The sequence below is a fragment of the Ceratotherium simum genome, chromosome 12 (genome assembly GCF_057802395.1).
Source record: "Ceratotherium simum simum isolate JZ-2026a chromosome 12, ASM5780239v1, whole genome shotgun sequence".
NCBI lineage: Eukaryota > Metazoa > Chordata > Mammalia > Perissodactyla > Rhinocerotidae > Ceratotherium > Ceratotherium simum.
This window is the reverse complement of record NC_141911.1, coordinates 10,677,496-10,702,892: the sequence shown is the minus strand read 5'-3', so window position 1 is coordinate 10,702,892 and position 25,397 is coordinate 10,677,496. Positions and strand designations below refer to the sequence as shown.

Sequence of the window (25,397 nt, the reverse complement as noted above, 5' to 3'; positions counted from 1 at the left end):
CTGTAGTGTTCCTAGCACAGTCAACTTCTCCCACAGTTGGCCTCTGCTCATGAGGGTGTTAAGTTTCCTCTTCTGATTCTTTTGACATTTAAATACAAAATAGCACCACTGTAGGCTTTTAAAAAATTCCAGCTATCTTATGATTGGTTGTGAGGGTCTCACTTACTTCACACTCTACTCTGATTCTTTCAGGTTTCCTGACTTACCCTTTCAGTGAAGTTGCCATTATCTTCTGTCCTAGGCTTATTATCCATTCCATGTGTTTTCTTTAAAAAAAAAGAAATCAAAATATGATATTATTTGATTTATCCTTCTTGATTGGAGAATGCAAATGAATTTTCTAAGCCAATGAAGTTACCTACATAAACCTTAAGTGTTTTATTTTAACAAATATATTTCTCAAACCTGCATTTCCTTGCCCTTGCCCCTTTACTCCAAATAGAAAAACTCAGTTCTTTTGAGCCTCAGTTATAATATAGTTTTCTCCTTAGAAGTTGCTAGGTTCCATATGACTTCTGCCCTTAAACTAAAAGGCTCCAAATCACCATGATTCCTAAGTTTTTATGTTTATTTTTTATAGTTTAATTTGCTTCCCATCTGGACTTCTTGGTGTTGTAAGTGTGTCTGTCTATAGCAGTAACATTCCTCCCTTCCAATTTGCTACTCTGATCGACTGGAAAACTTGGTAATCATGATTATTAGGGAAACAGCTAAAACGATCGTAAAGTACTCTTCTCTGAAAGTATCTGCTCATCCTTTTGTGGACTTGGTTATATCAGCTTGGCTACTGGAAGCCTTTTTTCCTGGTTCTCAAAATGTTATGGCCAATTGAAGACTAATAGATGAAGCAAGTCCAGACAGAACATATATTTCCTATTCTGTTTAATTTTTTGATTATCATTTTCTCTAAGATGTAAGTTTATCACAGTGTTTGCTGTGATTTGACCATAATTCAGAACTGAGACCAATAAGCTTTCAAACTCATTTTTTTGTATTTTATTCAAAAGTGGTCATAATTTTATAACATTTATAAGCCATTCAACCAGGACCATTAAATAATAACTATTTCAATGTCACTTCCATCTTCACATTTTTATCTACTTTTAAGTTCCTTGCCATTGGTCTCTGACCCTTAATTCTTCTCTGTGTTTTGTTTTCCAGATCAAATCCAGAGCAAGGCCTGTAACAATCCTGGTTTCTCCATTTACTTAAGTGAACTTTGCTAAAGGATAAAAATTTCTGATACAAGAACCCATCACCAAAACTTTAGAAACACTTGCACTTGCAGTGGTACAGCTTACTATCTCTACCAGCTTGGCAGTTTTCCCTTTGATTTTTAGATTTGTTTTTAATCTCTGCATGTTCATATTTTGACATCCCATTTTAGAATTGTGATCTTGCATGTACTCTCCCTTCCTTAAGCCCTCCCACATTTCTTGTAGTTGAATTGCTATAGAAGAGATCTTAATTTGCATTTCTTTTAAAGGATGTCTGTTCCCTTCCAGAAGATAGGTGAGGGATAGATGGCCAATACATATTTTGAACTAAGTACAACTCCTTTTTCTGAAATAGAAACTGCCACCCCGAACATGCTCTGCAGTGCAAAATGGGTTATGCTGATGGCAAAGCTAAGAATAGGTCTCTAGACCTCCTGCGAGTTTGTCTACTTCTCCCACCATGACCAGTTTTATTCCCCATTTTTCTGGTTCATTTTCTGAGTTCCTGTCTGGGATATGCTTCATTTTGTACCTAAGTAGGTTTCCTTTGGGGTCTTTTGTCTGGATTCTACTTAATAATCAATTAGAACCATGAAGGCTTCATTTCTAGCTCAGAAAGAAAGGAGAGAGCAGCATAGAGCCACAAAGGAGCATGTCCTTCCTGAGAGGAACAGGTCGTGCTGACTGAACCGTTGAATCTGGTACTGCTGGCTATGAAACTGGTTTTGGCACCTGGCTTTGCATTAAATCGAAGGTGTTTTGTTCTTTTAATTTCATGGAGTCACTGAGCAATATCATATTTGAATGCCCCAGTCATAGTCAGTGAACTAGAACCTTCTGGGTCATGACATTACTTTGCCAAGTTAGTTTGCTACAGGAAACCAAGAAGACAAGTGAGTCTGTGACAGTGGAACTCAGGCTTCCAACTCAAAACAAAAATTCCTGTGTCTAACCCAGAGCCTCACTCCCCCAGGGCCTCACAACTTTACATGTAGTAGTTACATTTAAAAATGCATTTACCAGGAAGTTGACAAATGGGAATAGATTTGGTCGACTGCTCACAGAGTATTATTCGTAGAAGTGGAAATTCCAAAGAAGTGATTTTTAAATTAGTTGGTTTGTGGGTTTGAAATTACATTAAAGAGTTTAGTATTTTTAATAAGAATCATGAATCCTTTGGACACTTCTCTTGCCAGAAGCCATTTAATTTCCTGCTCTTGTTATATATCCTTTTATTTAAAGATGATATAACTATAACATTAAAAAACATTTTAGAAAGAAAAATCTAAAACTCTTTCACCCAAATACAATAATTTTTACTTGCATTTATTCTTTTTAAATTTTTATTCAATCAATTATTGAGCTCATATGTGTCAAATACAGTATGTTCTCATTCATGTGCGTATGCAAGGTTTTGAAACTATGTATCTAGCAGCATTTTTTATTCTGCATTTCATAATCCTAAATAAGTAGCTCATGTCTTCTTGAAGTAAATAAGATCTATTTTATAAATGAGGAACCCAGAGACCCAGAAATCAGACCTTGAAAGCATACCGGTAGGAGAGCTAGGTTTAGCATTTAGTTTTCCTCCTGGTTTACATGCTCTTGGTTGTTTCTACCACTAAGAGAATATCATGGGTTCTGGTTCTAAAACGCTTGTTTGATTTTTAAATTTAATTAATTTTATTTATTAATGAAAGAGTTGTAATCTGTGAAGGGAAGGCAGAAAGTAGTTTACAAAATTGTTTCTTTTCCAAAACCCATTTGCTTTCAAGAGTTTAATAGTTTATATTTGTGCTCTTTATTTTATAAAGAATGGTAATACTGACAGGCATCATGTTCTTCTAGGGAAGGATCTGTCGTCTCGGAGCAAAACAGATCTTGACTGCGTTTTTGGGAAAAGACAGAGTAAGAAGACTCCTGAGGTAATAAGCCATATATAGCTGATACATTCTGTTTCAGGACTGTTTGATTTTCAGTTGTGTATAAAACAATTTATATCTATATAGTACTTTTCAGACAAAGTTACCCCAAAAAAACTTTTAGAGGCTTCATGCAAAGGCTAAATGTGATCCCCTTAATAATAATAGTTGGTAGATAACATGTTTTGTAAGGAATCTTAAAAAGGTTACGTTATCTGGATTTTTTTCTGGTGTAAGGACTAGACTAATCTCGGAAAGAATGCCTGTTGCTGATATGTTCAAAGGGGAGATCTCTCTCCTGTCTCCATGAGAGAGCGAGGTTGCATGCAGCAATTTTGTTTGCTTTGCTCAGAATGCATAGCTCTGTTTGGAATATAGCTTGGGGAGGAAGACAATCATATGCATACTCCAGTTGTGGTCTATTCCATTTTAAAAGCATTTTGAGACAAGAGTTGGATCAGCATCGAGAATCTGGAAGGGATTTAAATGTAGTACTTCTTCCATTGTACAATATTGTTCATTTCAAAACTAGAAGATAAGAAGAGGGTGACCAAATGACATCCTAAATGGGATAAATCTATAATTCATAATCCTAATTATTAAATTGGGTTGTATAATATAGCACAAAATTTTTGATGTCAGTTCCAACTGTAAGAGACAGCCCTGGTTGTAGTTTGGATGTCAAAATATTAGAATTTTTGAAATATGGATTTCTGGAGATAATGGGATAAAAAATATTTAAAATTGATGTTGTCTACAAAAATCTGGAATATGTGGTTGCTGCAAGTATTACTCAACTAATCTGGTATGTCATACTTATGTTCCTTTATTGGTTCCTAGCCAAGGTACTTGGTGATTATAGAACAAAGAAGACTTGTTTCATTTATTTCTGACGTTTCTCCAAACTGACAGAAATTTTTCCAGGATGGTAGCTATTTGTTACTTAACATTATTTTTAAAGACTAGAATTACCAGTTATGAGAAATTTTGTTTTGCAATTTCCTTTGCAGGTTGAGACTAAATTCTGAGCCTTTTAGCACTTTTCTGCCCCTGCACCTTTAGCAGTGAGGACAGAGGAAGCAGGCCCTGGGCTCCCTGGCTGGCTGAGGGGCGGCACCTCTAGGTCCCTGCTGAGTCATGTCCAAGACAGGTGTGTCATGAAGGGGAAGGTGTTCTGACATCAGGCCATACTGGGTGCTTCATTCACAAGGGGCTATTGGAAAGAGCCAAGGGTCATCCGACAGCCCTGCTGGCCCCTCTTCTGTCCCTCAGTGATTACTGTGTGACCTGAATTAGGCCCCCGCTTTGTTCACTAAGGACTTTGCATCTGGTTTATCTCAGTCTTCCTCTCCAACCCCTCCTTTGACCATCCTTGGTACATTCAGTATCCTCAGGTGTACTCTGTCACCTCTGCTCTGCCCTAACTCCCTTCCAGGGTCACACCCTGCACTTTTGCATTGGCCCCATATCCCACCCTGGACCCCTGACGATAAACCCTCTAATCTCTTGTATTCTCAGTGCACTGGCTTTTCCAGATCCTTGCATTCTTGGGTTACTTGATCTTCCCTTTTCTCTCTGCTGCCAACCGCTACTGCCTCTAACCCTCATCTTCTCCAGCACCGTTTTTTTTTTTTAATTTTTATTTTTTTTCCCTTGCCCACATGAGACTTTATTTTTTATTATTTTTTTTATTGATGTTTTAATAGTTTTTAACATTGTGAAATTTTGGGTTGTACGTTTTTGTTTGTCCATCACCATATGTATATATGACTCCCTTCACCCCTTGTGCCCACCCCCGACCCCCATTGCCCCTGGTAACCACAATACAGTTTTCTCTGTCCATGTGTTGGTCTATATTCCACATATGAGTGAGATCATAACGGTGTTTGTCTTTCTCCTTCTGGCTTACTTCACTTAACATAATACCCTCCAGGCCCATCCATGTTGTTGCAAATGGGACGATTTTGTCTTTTTTTACGGCTGAGTAGTATTCCATTGTATACATATACCACATTTTCTTGATCCAGTTGTCAGTTGAGGGACACTTAGGTTGCTTCCACTTCTTGGCTATGGTGAATAATGCTGCAATGAACATAGGGGTACATAAGCCTCTTTGGATTGTTGATTTCAGGTTCGTTGGATAGATTCCCAATAGTGGGATGGCTGGATCATAGGGCATCTCTATTTTTAATTCTTTGAGGAATCTCCATACCGTTTTCCATAGAGGCTGCACCAGTTTGCATTCCCACCAGCTGTGTGTGAGGGTTCCTGTTTCTCCACATCCTCTCCAACATTTGTTGTTTTTTGTCTTGGTGATTATAGCCATTCTAACAGGCATGAGGTGATATCTTAGTGTTGTTTTGATTTGCATTTCCCTGATGATTAATGATGTTGAACATCTTTTCATGTGCCTATTGGCCATCTGTATATCTTCTTTGGAGAAGTATCTGTTTATTTCCTCTGCCCATTTTTTGATCGGGTTGTTTGTTTTTTTGTTGTTCAGTTGTGTGAGTTCTTTATATATTATGGAGGTCAACCCCTTGTCAGATGTATGTTTTGCAAATATTCTCTCCCAGCTGGTGGGTTGTCTAATCATCTTGATTCTGGTTTCGTTTGTCCTATAGAAGCTCTTTAATCTGATAAAGTCCCACTTGTTTATTTTTTCTTTAGTTTCCCTAGTCTGGGTAGACATGTCATCTGAAAAGATTCCTTTATGACCAGTGTCAAATAGTGTGTTGCCTATATTTTCTTCTATGAGTTTTATAGTTTCAGGTCTCACCTTCAAGTCTTTGATCCATTTTGAGTTAATTTTTGTGAATGGCGATAGCAGATGGTCCACTCTCATTCTTTTGCACGTGGCTGTCTAGTTTTCCCAACACCATTTATTGAAGAGACTTTCCTTTCTCCATTGTATGTTCTTGGCTCCTTTGTCGAAAATTAGCTGTCCATATGTGTGTGGTTTTATCTCTGGGCTTTCAATTCTGTTCCATTGATCTGTGTGTCTATTTTTGTACCAGTACCATGCTGTTTTGATTACTATTGCTTTGTAGTATGTTTTGAAGTCAGGGATTGTGATGCCTCCTGCTTTGTTCTTTTTTCTTAGGATTTCTTTAGCTATTTGGGGTCTTTTGTTGCCCCATATAAATTTTAGTATTTTTTCTATTTCCATGAAGAATATCATTGGGATTCTGATTGGGATTGCATTGAATCTGTAGATTGCTTTAGGTAATATAGATATTTTAACTATGTTTATTCTTCCAATCCACGTGCATGGGATATCTTTCTATTTCTTTATGTCATCATTGATTTCTTTCAATAATGTCTTGTAGTTCTCATTGTATGGGTCATTCACCTCCTTGGTAAGATTTATTCCTATGTATTTTATTCTTTTTGATGCAATTGTAAATGGTATTATCTTTTTGAGCTCTCTTTCTGTTAGTTCATTATTAGCATACAGAAATGCAACTGATTTTTGTAGATTGATTTTGTACCCTGCAACTTTGCTGTAGTTGTTGATTAAATAGTTTTCCAACAGATTCTTTAGGGATTTCTATATATAAAATCATGTCATCTGCAAATAGTGAGAGTTTCACTCTTTGTTACCTCTTTGGATTCCTTTTATTCCTTTTTCTTGCCTAATTGCTCTGGCCAAAACCTCCAGTACTGTGTTGAATAAGAGTGGTGAGAGTGGGCAGCCCTGCCTCGTTCCTGTTCTCAGAGGAATGGCTTTCAGTCTTTTCCTGTTGAGTATGATGTTGGCTGTGGGTTTGTCATAAATAGCCTTTATTATGTTGAGGTACTTTCCTTCTGTTCCCATTTTGTTGAGGGTTTTGATCATAAATGGATGTTGTATCTTGTCAAATGCCTTCTCTGCCTCTATTGAGATGACCATGTGGTTTTTATTCTTTGTTTTGTTGATGTGGTGTATCATGTTGATTGATTTGCGGATGTTGAACCATCCCTGTGTTCCTGGTATAAATCCCACTTGATCATGGTGTATGATCTTTTTAATGTATTGCTGTATTCGGTTTGCCAATATTTTGTCGAGGATTTTTGCATCTATGTTCATCAGCGATGTTGGCCTGTAATTTTCTTTCTTTTTATTGTCTTTGTCTGGCTTTGGTATCAGGGTGATGTTGGCCTCATAGAATGAGTTAGGAAGTGTTCCATCTTCCTCTATTTTTTGGAATAGTTTGAGAAGGATGGGTATTAAATCTTCTTTGAATGTTTGGTAAAATTCACCGGAGAAGCCATCTGGTCCTGGACTTTTATTTTTTGGGAGGTTTTTGATGACTATTTCAATCTCTTTACTTGTGATTGGTCTATTCAGATTCTCCATTTCTTCTTGGTTCAGTTTTGGGAGGTTGTATGAGTCTAAGAATTTATCCATTTCTTCTAGATTGTCCAATTTGTTGGCATATAATTTCTCATAGTATTCTCTTATAATCCTCTGTATTTCCGTGGTATCCATTGTAATTTCTCCGCTTTGATTTCTAATTTTATTTACTTGAGCATTTCTCTTTTGTTCCTAGTAAGCCTGGCTAAGGGTTTGTTGATTTTGATTATCTTCTCAAAGAACCAACTCTTTGTTTCATTAATCCTTTCTGCTGTTTTTTTGGTCTCAATTTCATTTATTTCTGCTCTGATTTTTATGATTTCTCTCCTTCTGCTGACTTTGGGCTTTGTTCTTCTTTTTCTAGTTCTGTTAGGTGTAATTTAAGGTTGCTTATTTGGGCTTTTTCTTGTTTGTTAAGGTGGGTTTGTATCGCTATGAGTTTCCCTCTCAGGACTGCTTTTGCTGCATCCCATATGGTTTGGTATGGCATATTTTCATTTTCGTTTGTTTCCAGATAGTTTTTGATTTCTCCTTTAATTTCATCAATGATCCATTGGTTGTTCAGTAGCATGTTGTTTAATCTCCACATTTTTGTCACTTTCTCAGTTTTTTTTTCCATGGTTCATTTCCAGTTTCAGAGCATTATGGTCTGAAAAGATGCTTGTTATGATTTCAATCTTCTTAAATTTATTGAGGCTTGCTTTGTTTCCCAACTTATGGTCTATACTTGAGAATGTTCCATGCGCGCTTGGGAATAACGTGTAGTCAGCTGTTTTTGGATGGAGTGCTCTGTATATGTCTACTAGGTCCATCTTGTCCAGTTTTTCATTTAAGTCTACTATTTCTTTATTGACTTTTTGTCTGGATGATCTATCCATTGATGTAAGTGGGTTATTAAGATCCCCTACTATTATTGTGTTGTTGTTAATGTCTCCTTTTAGGTTTGTTAATAGTTGCTTTATGTACATTGGTGCTCCCATGTTGGGTGCATATATATTTATAAGTGATATGTCTTCTTGGTGGAGTGTCCCTTTTATCATTATATATTTCCCTTCTTTGTCTTTCTTAAGCTGTTTTATCTTGAATTCTACTTTGTCTGATATGAATATGGCAACACCTGCTTTCTTTTGTTTGCCATTAGCTTGGAGTATTGTCTTCCATCCTTTCACTCTGAGCCTGTGCTTGTCTTTAGTGCTGAGATGTGTTTCCTGGTGGCAGCATATTGTTGGGTCTTGCTTTTTAATCCATCCTGCCACTCTGTATCTTTTGATTGGAGAGTTCAATCCATTTACATTTAGGGTAATTATTAATTATTGATATATGAGGGCTTAATGTTGCTGTTTTGTCACTTATTTTCTGGTTCTTTTGCGTTTCCTTTGTTTCTTGTCCCATTTGTTTTGGACTGCCAATTCAGTTTGGTTGTTCTGTCTTGTGACTCTTCTAGTTTTCTCTTTGTTTATCATATGTGATTTTGTTTTGATTATTTGTTTAATGGTTACCTTGAAGTTTGTGTAAAAAATCTTGTGTATGAGATAGTCCATTATCTGATGGCCTCCTATTTCCTTATACTAAGTCAATTCAATCACTTTCCTCTTCCTCTTCTAAGTTGTTCTTGTTATACCTTATTCTGTCTTGTGTTGTGGCTGTGTGTTTACAGTGATGAGGTTAAATTTATTTTTGGTGAATTCCTTCCTTTGATCTTTGAATTTAGTATTTAAGTGGTTGCTAACCTATTCTGGTAAAGATCTACTATTTTTCTTAGTTTATCTACCTGTTTTTCTCCTTGCTCCAAGCTTTTTATTCCCTTTCTCTTCTTTTTTTCAGGCCTGAGGGCCTTCTTGAGAATTTCTTGTAGTGGGGGTCTCGTGGCCATGAACATTCTTAGCTTTTGTTTATCTGGGAGAGTTACTATTTCTCCGTCATATTTGAAGGATATTTTTGCTGGATAGAGTATTCTTAGCTGAAAGTTTTTGTCTTTCAGTATTTTGAATATATCATTCCAGTCTCTCCTAGCCTGTAAAGTTTCTGTTGAGAAATCCGCTGAGAGCCTGACGGGACTTCCTTTGTACGTTATTTTTTGTTTTTGTCTAGCTGCCCTTAATATTGTTTCTTTGTCATTGACTCTGGCTAGCCTTACCACTAGGTGTCGTGGAGAGGGCCTTTGCCTGTTGACATATTTAGGTGACCTGTTGGCTTCGCTTACTGGTATTTCCTGCTCCTTCCCCAGATTTGGGAAATTCTCAGCTATTATTTCCTTTAATAGGCTCTCTGTTCCTCTTTCCCTCTCTTCTCCCTCAGGAATACCTATAATTCTTATGTTACATTTCCTAATAGAGTCAGATATTTCTCAGAGACTTTCTTCATTTCTTTTTAGTCTTAGTTCTCTCTCCTCTTTCATCTGGAGCATATCTGTATTCCTATCCTCTAAAATGCTAATTCTTTCCTCCATATTGTCAGCTCTGTTCTTTAAAGATTCCAGATTCTCCTTTATCACCTCCATTGTGTTCTTCCTCTCCATCAGCACTGATTGTTTTTTCTTTATGATTTCAATCTCTTTTGTGAAGAAACTCCTAATCTCATTGAATTATTTGTCTATGTTGTATCATATTTCATTGAGTGTTTTTATGATAGGTATTTTGTAATCTCTGTCGTTTAGGTTATGGATTTCTGTGTCTTCAGGGTTGATTTCTGGGTGCTTGTCATTTTCCTTCTGGTCTGGTGATTTCATGTATCTTTGCATTGTGGTTCCTGTGTTGGCTTTGTTTTTCCTCATCCTGGAAATCTCTGGTTGCAATTTCCACCTGCCGCCACTGTGTGGTGGTAAAGAGCTGTGTAATCTGAGCCCCCTGCGCTCTGCCCCGGTTTTTCCCTGCCATCCGTGCGGGTCGGATCGCTTGGTCTGGTCTGGTCGGCTGAGCTGCAAGGTCCCGTTTCCGGGATGGGGGGGGGCTCTCTCTTTTGCCCTCTGGGTCCCTGGCGTGGGGGGCTTCTCGTTCGCCCCTTGTTATCCACTCTCTGGGGTGTCCAGCACCTTTTTAGAAATTTTACAGCTGAACAGATCAGGGAAGGAAAGATTATTTATGGGCTTTTGGTAGAACTTGAGAAGAATTTATGTGGTAAGCACAGGAAAGCTTTTCATCGTAGGAGACTAGAGGTTTCTAATCCTCTGGCAGATATCGATTTGAGGACTTACTAGTGTCAGGTGCCACAAAGTATTTCAGTGCTATTCGGTGTAGTCATTGATTATCACGTTCAAGTGAGCAGTTCACCCATATTTGAGGAGCTTCAGAAACAATTCCCTCGTACTAGCCCGGGGAAAATCTGTTTTGATACAGTTGGTGTAGAGAAGACCAACCTCGATATAATACTGTGTTTTGTGCAAGATTTATATCCAGATATATCTTAATCTCTCATTCTAGTTTAATGTTTTCTTCTGATGATGCATTTAAAATCCTAATTGTTTGGTGAGGCGGTTTTGTAACAGCGTGAAGCTCTTCATCTGTAGCAGTGGTTCTCAACAACACTTGCACTCAAATCACCTAAGGAGCTTTTGCGAATGCCAGGGTTCCACCCCAGACCAATTAAATCCAAACTTGGGGTTAGGGGCCAAGCATAGGTATTAAAAAAAGAAAAAAAAAATTTTTAATTAAGAAAGAAAGCCTACCCAGGTGATCCACCCAGGTGATTATTCTAATGGATAATAAGGAGTAAGGATTGAGAACCACTAGCAGAAGCCCTGATGTGTAACTATATTGGTAGAGCTTCTGGCTTTAGGGTCATGAATATTGTCTAGGACAGGGCTTCTCAATTCTTAATATGTACACAGATCATCTGGGAATTTCATTAAACTGCAGATTCAGGTTCGTGAGGATGGGGTGGGGCCTGAGACTCTGCATTTCTGAGGAGCTCGCAGGTGATGCTGATGCTGTTGGTCAGGCTGTGCTGCATGTACCACGCTCAGTAGATAGAGCCTTTGCAGTATTTTACATTTGACATATACCTGCTGCATGTATGTATGAGAGAGAATGCATTTAAATGTAATCACATTTTAAAACACCAAATAAAAAGCCATTCTGTGAAGCAGAATCACTTTCAAATTTTACATACATGCGGATTTTCATATATAGTTTGCTTTTAATGAGGCACACCTGTACCTTCTCTGAATAAATTGTTGCTAAGAAACCTTACTGTGTTAGATACAACAGCCCTTATAGCCAAGGGCAGGAGGCCTTTGATCAGATTTGTTTGAAAATACAATCTCTTTTGGCTCCTGTTTGCAGTTCGAAGGAATATTGCTTTGTTTTTACTCCCTTGACCCCCATAGCAACATTGGCCTGAATTCGTATTTGGCATTGCCAAGGCAAAAGTGCTGCTGGAGGTCAACTGCCTGAAGAGTCTCAGAAACCATGGCGGTAGTGAATGTTAAAGCAGTAGTAGCTTTCTGGGTGCTCTGGATAAGGGGGTGATATTGATTTTGTCTTTGCATCTAGATTTAAAGAACCTTGGGCGTTGACCTCATCTGTCTTAGGTAACATCATGTCTCTTACATTAAGCCAAGCTTACTAATTTCTACACCCCCTGACTGTTATAATAATAGAAATTACAACTTTATTAATTGTCTGTATGCCAGACCCCACGCTACACACTCATGATGGTATCTCATTTATTCCTCCTAACAATCCTGTGAAGTATTTGTTACCTTTTTAGCAATGAGGAAGCCGAGGCTCAGAAAGTTTGTTATAAAGCTGCAGAGTGGCACAAATGGGATTTAAATCCAGGCCCCTCTGACGCCCAAGTCAGTATCCTTTTCCCTCTACCACAGTACTGCCAATGTTAATTAATTTTTTGTATTTTTGAAAAATCTACATTTAAATGATTTTAGTTATGCTTTAAAAATTTTCTTTGAGATTTTGTCAAAGATATAAGTGGTTAATACTTTATCATAACTTTGTGGGAAAATGATTGTCTGTTATTCTCATTTTGCTGAAAATAATGGTTTAACTTTCAAAACTTCACTCCCTTGCCTTCAGTCAAAGTTAACCTGTTATGGTTTCAGAAGCATATAACACAGGTTTGGGCCAGCTTTGGGAACGATTTTACTTTGTCATCGGATCTATAGGCTGAATTAAGAAAGAGCTGGCTTGAGTTTCTGGAGCATAGATGCTGTGTTACTTGTGCATTTTCTGGTCTCTCAAACAAGTTGAATGATTGAATATATTTATATCCAAAAAACATCAGCAGCCCTTGATTAATTAGTCATGAGGTTTTTTTACTTTTTGTTTTGTTAAAATTTTTTATTTTGAAATAATTATAGATGCACAGGAAGTTGCAAAGATAGCTCAGAGGGGTTCTGTGTACACTTCACCCAGTTTTCCCAGTGGTTACATCTTATATAATTATAGTACAAGATGAAAACCAGGAAATTGACATTGGTACAATCTGTGTGTGTAGTTCTGTGCCACTTTATCACATTTGTGAATCCTGAACCACTGTCTCAATTAAGATACAGAACTATTCCCTCACCACAAAGATCTCCCTCACACTACCCCCGTTTATAGGCATACCCCCTTCACCACCATCCCTAACCCTGGGAACCACTGCTGCCAACACAATTGTCTAATTTGAAATAGAATATCATATACATGGGCCATTTGATCTCTCACAGTTTGATGCTGAGTCTGCTCGTATCAGTGATGATCAATACCCAGGTTTTAAGGGCTGATTGTAGTTTCTGTGACCTACCTCCTGCACTTATCCATGCTAGATTTTGTCTTCTATCTTATGGATCTTTAGAGAACGCCTTATAGAAATCAGATCATTTGATGTCTTTAAACTCCAAACCTATCGATTAAGTCTTTTACTTTGGTAATTTTGGAAGTATATTAAACTGTGAAGTGATAGATAAATACAAAGTGGTATCATTATTCTGTGACAGGTTTGTCATCTGTAACCTGTCAGTAGAGGAGAGCTTGGGCGGTATCTCGGGGTATACTCATTATAGTGAGGTTGGTGAACTCCTTTAAATTGCATGCAAAATTTGTGTGTGGGCATGCGTGCATGTATGTATAGATATATAAAGTCACGTGCTTTTATCAGATTTTCAAAGGAGTCCTTGATCTAAAAAGAAGTTTTAAAATCCAGGACTGTGCATAAAAAATCTCTTCCCAGTCAAAAAAAAGTCATTTAAAATGAAATTTTTCTCTGTGAGGGTAGTAGAAGTGGGCCTTGTATTGTGTAGTGCAACAAACTGCCAAGCCAAGAATCTGATTCCTTAATTATTTTGAGTATAACATATAGAAATAAAAGAAAATAACATCAAAACAGAACAACAGTCCAAGGTAAACCCAAGATGTCTAGGACACATTTATGAAATTTAAATTATGCCTCTCTCCTCTCTCTAACCTTTATACGTCTGATGAAGAAATCGATCTGCCATATTTTACATGTGGACTTTTTCATCCATCATGTACACTGAACAGTGAACTACTTAAAGAGAGAGGACTTGTGTTGACTCATTTCTGGGTCCCCAGCATGTGGTTGATTCAGTGCTTGGCACATGGTAGGGATTCAGTAAATTGGAATCACAGGGTACTTCTCTTTTTAAAAAATGTACTTTATTGTTACTCATCTTAAAAATTATGGTTTGTATAACTTCATGGTTGATATTTGAAATATTTTTTCCTTTTGAAATGTTTTGATCAATAAATATCTCATCTCTGAGAAGAGGAAATGTTCATCAATTAATTTTTAATCCCATGCCAAGGATAATCCATTGGTGTACATAGTAGATTCTTGAGAAGATATTATTGGATGAATGTTTGCTTATGCCATTACATGTTTTTAAAAATCAATCCCATTTGCCAGAAATTGGCTTTCAGACATTGCATTTCACTCTGGAATAGTTTCTCGTGGGCTTGATTGTTTTTCATTGCTGTAGAAGTTAAAGCCTTCCTATCTGTTCAGGAACTGTGCTCTGACTTTATTGGTGCTTAGTGTTCCCTCAGGCCACAGAGGCTTCTAGAGACACTGTTTCCTTAGCTGAATCTAGCTGTTCAGAACTACTTGCTTAAAAAAGGAAGGATCATCACAAACTACCAATTACTCAGAAACCTTTAAATAAACTGTTTTGTGTGGGAATGGTTGGTTATACATTTCGAATTTCCGGGTCCTTCCTTTCTCCATCATCTTTGTACTGTATTAATTGGAAGACAATAACTGTGGATTGGAGTGCACCTAAGTTGAAAATGTATGCACTTTCTATGGAGACAAAGAAATGATCGAATATATTGAACTGAAATTGCTGGAGCCCCTTGAGACCTGCAGCAGGCACTTGTGCTGGCCACTGCCTGCCAGGAGTTGTAGATACGAGCAAGTGTGTGTGTGTGTGTGTGTGTGTGTGTGTGTGTGTGTGTGTGTGTGTGTGTGTGTCTTTCCTCACTTGGTTTGCAAGGGAGTTGGAGACACTGAAAAACAAATTCCATTAGTTCTATCTGGTTGAACTTCCTGATACTCCTTTTTTTCCTCTTCTCTCATTTTTTCCCTCCCCCACCTTCCCAGTTTCCTTCCTCTATCCAACTTGTTTCCTGATTCAGCCTTATCACTAGAGAAAATACTCCTAAGCCATATCAAGGATTGAGAATGTGTTTCCAGCATTCCCACTTTGTTTCTCTAAACAACATGTTTCTGGCATAGGCTCTTGGCAAAATAGTCAATTTCTTCACCTCTATAAGCTGATTGAATTAGAAATCTTGTATTTCTTATATTCTCCCAGGATACCCAATTAATGATCACTTTCCTTGAATTCTTCTGATAGGTTTTGTGTTTGAACCGAAGCATGACTTCTTTGTGGTTTGTGTCCCTTTCTTATCAATTAACATGAATCCCCTTTCTTTCCTATTTCTTGCTGGTTGTCAAATCTGAAAACTAATTTCCAAGCATACCCTTATCTTTTGGTTGGTTAAATTCGTGGGGTATTTTGGACCATTCTTTCTTCCACTTCTCTAAACTGCCCTAAGTACCTCATACAGAGGATCACTGGGAAAAAAAGAGTCCTTTTTTTTTTTTTAATTTTACTTGAAATGCCTTTGAATCGAAGGCTATTTCTCCTTAGTTCTGAATTTTCATGTTAATAACTTCTATTCATGAAGTAGGTTGAGTTTTATAAATGGTTTACAGGATGTGGACTCTTAAATTTGAATCTCCCCGCTTCCTGCAGCCTCTATCACTCTGCCTCCCCCTTCTCACCCCAGATCTGGGCATCAGCATTCAAAACTTGGGCTGCTTTCCCAGCCTAGTATTTGCTAAAGTCATCTTTTAATGAAGAACCTTTTAGTTAGAGATAAATTTAAACTAAGCCCACAAACAAGCCAAATAATATATTTAAGGTCTAAAGTTTATTTTTTGCCAGCAGTGATGACTTCATTAATTCTTATCATCATTTTGACCATTTATAGAAGATTCAAAATAACCTCTAAGCTAGGACATTTGCCCAAAGTTAAATAGATGAAATTTTATGAAGATAAGTAAAATCTCATTTAATTCTGGAAAGATTTAATTTGGTAGCAGTTAGATGAGAATTAAATTAGAGTCTAGGGCATGTAACCTGACCACAAGTTTAACCTAAGCTAAAATATGAAGTATGGCAACTATCCTGAATTCAGGCTTGGGCTGCGTTAGAAAGGTTGTGCCTACATGCTGAAAACAACAGGCTTTTTGCTTGTTTTCTGCACTGGTGACTGACTATATTTGGACTGTTCTATTCAGGCCTGGCTGCCGTATTTTGAAAGAGTGCATTCAGAGAATGGCATTAGGGACAAAGGTATCTGGCAAGCATGTTATGCACAGGAACTAGCAGACGAGCAATTAAGAAATTCTGCCTGGACTACAGAGAGATCTTGACTTTGAATGTTCGATTGGTTTCAGTGGTCCTTTAGGAAAGGAATAGATTCATTTAATTAGGAAGAACTAGTACTGATGGATGAAATTCATAGAAAGATTTCTACTCAGAGAAAGGAAGCAGCATGGGCTGGCAAAGCTGGCCAGCTATAGGATGTACCTTGTGGTTAGTTTCTTGGAGGAATTCTGGTAATAGGTAAGAGTCTGAACTAAATGCATATTAGCCCTTCCAAGTCTGTGGTTCCTGATTCTGGAGTAAAGAGAACACAGGAAATACTCAGATTTGAAATGGTATTTGACTTGAAGTTTTGCATTTTTATAGACTACAAAGGAAAGAACATTACTTGGATTCCTATTCTTAATTCTTATGTACTTGGATGATTTTGGCTTTATTTACTTATGTTCTTTATCCAGGAGATAAATGTGAAAATTTCGTTGTCATTTTGCCACTACAGCAATTATAGAGGACTTATTAGCATATCAATTTTGTTTTAATTAATATTTAAGATAAGTAATAACTAAGGCAGTAATTTTCCTTCTATTATGATGTCCTGTATAGTTTGGGGTAGAGGTATAGGCATTTGTTTAGAGTGTAAAGTACTCATTGCTTTAAAGAAGCTCTTGATCATCGTCAACATTTATTGAGTATCCATGGAGATGATGGTACTGAATTTAATAAAATTTTCAAAATAGATTCGATGCTGCCCCTATTCCCAGAGATTTACAGTGTTTTAGTACCTTTAGAATCTGTTTATTTATGTAAAGATAATAGGATCTCAAGGACAGAAAGACCCTTAGGATCATCTTGTTTATGCCCCTACACCAAGTAGGACTATTTTTGTCATCATTCTGGAAATTAGTCTGATTCCATTAACAGTAGAAAAAGAAAACAGATTTTTAATGTGAGTTTCAGAGATTAAGTTAGATGTAAAGAATGGTCTCATTTAAAGAGGGAGTGGACAGTACAAATTATTCAAGAGGTCTTTAGAAAACTTAACTTTTGGAGACATTTACCAGTGGAATCAAATTCTAAGAGAATTCAGGGACACTTCTTTTAGGAGGCACCAGGAGACCATTATTCTACAATATCCTTTCACTGAAATCCATATGAGCAACATAACATCCTTGAAGATATGCAAACTAAGATAAAATAGTAAATAGTTTACCAAGGATATAAAGATGATGAACCAAGATGATTCTTTGTACCTAGCACAATCTTGACTTCTATTAATACTCTTGAAGCCAGACACAAAAGATATTCTTTTTTTTTTTTTTTTTTGTGAGGAAGATCAGCCCTGAGCTAACATCCATGCCAATCCTCCTCTTTTTGCTGAGGAAGACCGGGTCTGAGTTAACATCTATTGCCAATCCTCCTCCTTTTTTTTTTCCCCAAAGCCCCAGTAGATAGTTGTATGTCATAGTTGCACATCCTTCTAGTTGCTGTATGTGGGACGCTGCCTCAGCATGGCTGGAGAAGCAGTGCGTCAGTGCGCACCCGGGATCCGAGCCTGGGCTGCCAGTAGTGGAGTGCGCGCACTTAACCACTAAGCCAGGGGGCCAGCCCCAAAAGATATTCTTTTATAGGTTATGTACAGTTCTGTTTTCTTCTCTTCCACAATAGTGTGTTAGTACTTATTTAATAATGGAAAAGCAGGAAAAACTTCAAAGGTTTATTTAACCAGTCTATGATTATTTATTGAGCACCTAATATGTCTCAATTATTACTCTAATTGCTGAAGCTACAAAGACGATAGGACTTGGTCTCCTTCACAGAATTCATGGTCCTCTGCTAGAGGAGATAGATTTATAAACATCTTGAACATAAAGCAATAAATTCTCTGAGAGTCTAATAGAATCTTTTCTATAATGTATTTTCCCATTGGAGCTTGAGTGATCTTTTGAAAATGTAATTGAGATCATGTCACTACTTTGTTCAGAACCTTCCCAAGTTTCCTTGTCACACTCAGAGTAAAAGGAAAATCCTTACAATGGCCTAAAGTCCTACATGACCTGTCCCCCTCATTCCCCCCACGCCCCCCACCTCTCTCTCTCTCACACACGCACACACACACAGACACACTCACAGTTACTGCCCTAACTTATATTTGGATTTTTCCTTGCCCACTCTGCTCTTGTCACACTGGCTTTTTTGCTGTTCCTCCAGTATTTCAGGAATGCTCCTGCCTCAAGTTTAGGTACTTGGTGGTTCCTCTGCATGGAATGGCTTGCTCCCTACCTCCTTCACATTTTTGTTCAATTGTCATGTCAGTCGGCCTTCCTTGATTACCCTATTTATAACTGAAAACACAAACAATAACAACAAAAACCTTGACATTCTTATACCCTCTCCTTTGTTTTATTTTTCTCCATAGCAGTTATCGCCATCTGATGTACTAAATAGTTTACTTGTCTAGAGTCTTCCCTCAGTAGATTGGAACCCCTGTGAGGACAGGAATTGTTGTACTCTCTAGCATCTAGAACCATGCCTGGCATTGAGTAGGTTCTTTTTCTTTTTAATTAATTAATTTATTTTTTTCTTTTTTTGTGAGAAAGATCCGCTCTGAGCTAACATCCATGCCAATCCTCCCCTTTTTACTGAGGAAGACTGGCCCTGAGCTAACATCTGTGCCCATCTTCCTCCACTTTAGGTGGGACACCGCCACAGCATGGCCTGACAAGTGGTCCGTCAGTGCGCGCCCGGGATCCAAACCCAGGCCGCCAGCCAGCGGAGTGCGCGCACTTAACCACTACGCCACAGGGCCGGCCCCTGAGTAGGTTCTCAATGAAGTTTTTGTTGAATTCATTTGTTGAAGTATACTTTAAACATTGTGGGAACACAGACCAGGGAGCCATTAATTCTCACTGGGGATGTCATGAAAAGCTACAGAGAAGAAATGGTAATTGATCTAGGCCCGATGGGCAGGGGTCAATGGGTGGACAACGATAACACAAAGACATAACGTGAACAACAGATTATCCCGGGTCTCAAACTCAAATGCGGATGGGGTCCGGGTATATGACTGTAGATGTATAAGTAGTCTGACTTAAGACAACAGAGAAGCAGGGAAACTGATATCCTGTCTGAAAGTATCCAAGATTCATAATAATGATGATGTTGATGATGATGGTAGTGGTGGTGGTAAATCCTCTTCAGGACAAGTGAAACATGTTTGTGCTCTCACCTGACAGACTGCTAGTTTGTAATCTTTGGCTTATTTGTGGGTGAGAAAGCTGGGTGCTTAAGTGTGGAATTGCATACCAAAGGCTAGCTGCTTAGAGCCATCTTGTTGAGTGTGCTAGGCACACTACTAAACATATTTAATATGTGCTTCCTCGGGCCGGCCCCGTGGCTTAGTGGTTAAGTGCACCCGCTCCGCTGCTGGCGACCCGGGTTTGGATCCCGAGTGCGCACCGACGCACCGCTTGTCTGGCCATGCTGAGGCCACGTCCCACATACAGCAACTAGAAGGATGTGCAGCTATGACATACAACTATCTACTGGGGCTTTGGGGGGCAAAAAAAAAAAAGATGTGCTTCCTGTCTCCTGGATATGTGAATATTCACTCTGATATTTGAACTTCTACTTCTTTGTGCTTTTGTGCCTGTCAAAGGCATCGGGATGGATAAGAAGTTTAGACAACTTGTAGCACAGTGGGCAACTGCCTGGCTGGAGTGAGATGGGTGTCTCGTGCCTGAGATCAGGTTTCTCACTGGCCTCCTCTAATTCAGAGAGCAGGTGAAATCATTCCAAGTGAGTAAGAAGCATTACAGAGCTAGATTTTCTATTGAGCACAGCTTTTGATAAAAGAAAGGAGAGCTAGATATTGACTTTTTGGTGCCTGTTCTATCAGTGGTCTGTTAATCAACAGAGGATAAATTATTGCTCTTCAGAAACAGGCAAGGATCCCGCTTGCCTTGAAGTCATTTCCACTTTTCTTTGTTTTTTCTCTTTATTGGTAGAGGATCTTTCCTCTAGCCATTTGCTCCTTGGGGGTTTTGTTAAGGAGTGAAGGGAAACTGAAGAGAGCTCTTTTGATTTATCTTCTATCCTTTCCTTTTGGTCACTCCACAGGGCTAAAATAGCCGAGTTGGCTTTAATATGTCGCCATTAGAGACCAAACATTAGCTGGAATAAACCATCATGCCTCACAATGAAAAATGTCCCCTGATTGGCTAATTAATCAGTCAAAGGGGAATGACATGGCTCTCAGCTTGAGGGACTCTGCTAGAGAGAAACAGGCTGTTGATAAATGGTTTTCCAACAAATTCATATATCAAGGAAACTTAGTCATTTTTAACTATAGTTTGTGTGACTGCAGTTTTTTCTAACTTTTTCTTTTCTGCTGCTCTTGCTGTTTAGGCTCCTTTTTTTCTTGTTTGTTGATAGAGAAATATAGGATTTTAGATATGAAAAAATAAATGCTTTTTACTTATTCGTGTCTGTTAGCATCATTGGTTTTGACTGTCTAGATTTATGAGTAGGTGAAAATCAGATAGATTTTTCCAAAATAATTTATGAAATTAAATTTTCCTGGCTTCCTTCAAAGTTAAGGTCTCCAGATTCTGGTCCACATGCCTGAGTTTGAATCCTGGCTCCATCAGTTGCTAACAGTGAGATACTGGGCAAATTACTTAATCTCTCTGTGCTTTAATTTCCTCATCTTTAAAATGGGAATAATAATAGCATCACCTAATAGGATTGTCATGAAAATTAAATGATATAATCTGTAAAACATTTGGAACAGTGCCTGGCACATGGTGATTATTTATTAAATATTCATTGTTATTTTTTAATCAAAGTAATATATGCACATAGATTTTTAAAATTAAGCTGCACTAAATAGCAGGGGAAGAAAACATTCTTCATACCTCTCACCTCTTTACCTCCCAAGCCTGCTCTCTACAGTGCATTCTGTTCTTTTTAACTTACATGGTATTTAGGGGCCAGCCCAGTGGTTAAGTTCATGCCTTCTGCTTTGGTGGACCGGGGTCTGCGGGTTTGGATCCTGGGCACGGACCTGCTTACCACTCATCAAGCCTTGCAGAGGTGGCATCCCATATAGAAGAGCTACAGCTCTACAACTGTGATACGCAACTATGTACTGGGGCTTTGGGGAGAAAAAAAGAAAAAAGAGGAAGATTGACAACAGATGTTAGTGCAAGGCCAGTCTTCCTCAAATAAATAAATAAATAAATTATATGGTATTTATCTTCATATTTTTAAATAACATCTTACATTGACTTTCTTGCCGTGTTAATTTTTAACATTGTCTGAATTTCTATTTTCGTAAGTTAGGATTTAAGGCCTTTTACTGAGCACTCAAAATACTGATGTATTATAATTATTAGTTAATTTGGTGTTTCTATTTTTATGACTATGTAAATATCGAGTTCCCTGCTAAGCCAAGTAGTGTACTATAATTACGTTTCCTTTTACAATTTTGCATTGTTTTCTGGTGGGGAGCAAATAGTATATCCGTAATTTTTCCCATACCCTCTGCTAGCCTCTTAATATAAAACTTTCTACAGTGTTAAACAGATTGGGTAATCTGTCAGCTCAGTCTTTTCCCCAGGAGACTGCCCTCCTCGCACCCCCTTCTTCCTGCTCACTCTCTACTGGCTATTGGGTTTGCTTCACCCCTGTCATCCTAGACTTTTCCCTCCACCTTGCTCTCGTTACCTCCTCTGTCCTGAATCGGTTGCCCATCTTCCTCTTTTTGCTTGAGGAAGATTGTCACTGAGCTAACATCTTTGCCAGCCTTCCTCTATTTTGTGTGTGGGACGCCGCCACAGCATGGCTTGATGAGCAGTGTGTAGGTCCATGCCCAAGATCTGAACCCACGAACCCTGGGCTGCCAAAGCGGAGCGTGCAAACTTAACCACTACATCACCGGCCCAGTCCTCCTCAATCATCTTTTAGCAGCTTTCTGAGAAGGAGTGCGGCTCTGAAAATCTCTATGCTGATGTCATGGCAGATTGTGTGGGCATAGAATTCTGGGTTGAAAATCATTTTCTTTCAGAATTTTGAATTCTTTCAGAATTTTCAGAAATTTTGAAGAAGATACTCTAGTATCTTCTGATATTTGTTGTTGCTGTTCATATTTCAATTCGTTACACATATCTGTTTTCTTTGTCTTATCTTCGGGAGTTTTTAGGATCTTCTTATCTTTGCATTTCTAAAATCTTGTGGAAGTGTGAGTTGATTGGGTGTTTTTATTCACCAGGCACTTGATGGGCCTTCCAAAGTGAAGATTCATGCCCTTCCATCAGTTCTGAAAAAATAGCTTTTATTAATTCTTTAATTATTTTTTCCTTTCCTTTTTCTCTGCATGTAATCTCTGTTGATTACATGGTGGACATCTTGGATTATTCCTCAGACTTTTTTTATCTTTTGTCTCCTATTTTTCTACATCTTTGTTCTACTTTTGAGGAGATTTCCTTCAGTTTATCTTCCAACCTTTCTATTAAAATTTTAAGTTTTGCTTTCATATTTTTAATTCCCAAGAGCTATTTCTCTTCATCTGACTATTCCTTTATATTTACTTATCTTTAAATAGCATCATGGTCTTCTTTCATGGATATAGTATATTCCCTCGTCTCTGAATGCATTATGTTACGAGATTTACAGATTGGTTTTCTTCTTCCTCTGAGCTCCTTTTTTCTTTTGGTTTTGGTTTGTTTCTTTCATGTTGGAGGATTTCCCCATAGTCTGATATTCTTTTGCTGTCTGCTCTTATTTACGAGTCAGTCAATGAACAGCTGAGTGCAAGCTTTGTTTGCATAGGCAGCACTGCTCAACTGGTGAGTTTTGCTGTAGAGTGATCATGGAGAGTTGGTGTTTTCCTTGCAGAACCTCCCTGATGTCAGAATTTGCAGGTCTTTTCTTCAGTGGGGTTCAGTTTCTCTAGAAAGGCACTCTTGCTTGGGAACATGGCCTGGGTTCTGGTAAGGGATGGGGTGAGGAGGTCATTACATGCAGACTCTGGCCTCCCTCCTGTCATACGGGCATCTCACCCTGCCCTCCAGCTCAACTTAGGTCCTACCCAGCAGAGCCTCTCAAGTTCAGGCTTCCCAGAGAGTAAACCTCTGTCTCCTGACACATTTTTATTTTAGGGGGAAAAATGGCTTTCTTCCTGATTCTGTAAGTGGATAGGGCCTAATGCACAGGGATATTCAGCAAATAGTTACTAAAGGAAAGAAGGTTAGAAACACTAACATAAAACCATTTCACATCAAAAGCAAAATTTGTTTAAAAATTTAACAATGCTTTTTCTCATCTATCAATTCCAAAATATAAACTATTTTATCTCAAAAGACTTGGATGGGGAGGGTATTGTTTTCAGATGCTGGCCCTACCATTATTCCCATTTTAAAACAAAAAACAAACAAAAACTTAACCTATTTGTCACTCAGATTTACTTCCTTAAAGGGTGTATTTAAACAGGATTGGCCTACAGCCCTGTGGCTTAGCGGTTAAGTGCGCGCGCTCCGCTACTGGTGGCCCGGGTTCGGATACCGGGCGTGCACCAACGCACCGCTTCTCCCGCCATGCTGAGGCCGCGTCCCACATACAGCAACTAGAAGGATGTGCAACTGTGACATACAATTATCTACTGGGGCTTTGGGGGGAAAAAAAAAAAGGAGGACGATTGGCAATAGATGTTAGCTCAGAGCTGGTCTTCCTCAGCAAAAAGAGGAAGATTGGCATGGATGTTAGCTCAGAGCTGATCTTCTTCACAAAAAAAATAAATAAATAAATAAACAGGATTGGCCTAGAAATAATCTAAATTTTAAATTATCCCTGGTCTCTGTGTGGACCTCCTCCTCTGCATATGCATATTTCCTCCTTCTCCTCCTCGTGACTGTCTCCTACTCAAACCTTTGGAATAAGATCCTAAGTAAGAGTGAAAAAGCCCCGCTTTGAAGTGAAGGAGGTGGTTTATTTGTCTTTACCCTTCTTTCCCTCAGCTCTAGTGTTCGTTCTTCTGTGAATTAAGCACAAGCAGTTTGCTTCTTTCTCTTTTTTTTTGAGGACGATCAGCCCTGAGCTAACATCCGATGCCAACCCTCCTCTTTTTGCTGAGGAAGATTGGCCCTGGGCTAACATCCCTGCCCATCTTCCTCTACTTTATATGGGATGCCACCACAGCATGGCTCGACAAGCGGTGCGTCGGTGCGCGCCTGGGATCCGAACCTTCGAACCCTTGGGCCTCCAAAGCGGAGCACATGCACTTAACCGCTGTGCCACTGGGCTGGCCCCACAAGCAATTTGCTGAGCGCTTCAGTTGTCTAAAGCATATCATGGAAATAAACAGTTCCTAATTTATCATATGGAAATGTGTGAGTGGATTACAGAAAGTGCTCTGAACCTCCAGAAATATACATTGTTACCCTGACATGGAAGCCTTTTGGGTGTGATTCCTGCAGCCAACAACCTGCATCTCTTGTTAAATTTTCTCCGAGCATGTATTGCAGGAAGCCATAGGTTGTACATCTTGCCCCTGGCTCCCATTTTCCTCTCCCACAGAAAGAATGCAAGGTGTTCTGCCAGGAGAGACAGACCTCACCTACTGCAGGTTTGCCTTTCTTAGAAATTATCATTGCATTACTGGGAAAGATTAATGGAAACTAGTTATGACGTTGAAGTGTAAAGAGCAGTGAACTGAGTGACAGGAGTATCTCCATTTCAGTCTTAGATCTGTTGGTAACTACCTTTGTGACCTTGAGCCAAGCCTTAATTTCTCTGGTCCTGAGAAAGATTGAAGCGTCCAGTGGGGTCACTTCACGTGAGAATGATGGTGAGTGGATTAAACACATACCCAGAGTTGTAAGGGGAAAAAAGTAAAAGCACTAAGCGCCGTTTTCATCCTTGTGTATCTTGTTTACCAGCGTAGTTGGATAATTAACTTGAGCATGATCTTTGATTGCTTTCTTTCCTTTGACTTTCATATCCAGTCAGACCATTACCAACTCCTGTTGATTTTGTATTTGTAATACCTACCGCATTCATCCTGCTTTTCTACTTTT

General features: G+C 38.6%; 1 protein-coding gene across 2 annotated transcripts in view; it reads left to right on the top strand.

Annotated features, from left to right (window-relative positions):
• Positions 1-25,397, top strand: part of PINX1 (PIN2 (TERF1) interacting telomerase inhibitor 1) — a 105,079-nt gene that overhangs the window by 32,007 nt on the left and 47,675 nt on the right. For both annotated transcript variants that reach the window (XM_087437393.1, XM_087437392.1), the window contains exon 6: positions 3,066-3,142. In XM_087437393.1, coding sequence (XP_087293519.1) covers positions 3,066-3,142 — 77 coding nt within the window. The remainder of the gene's footprint in view (positions 1-3,065; positions 3,143-25,397) is intronic.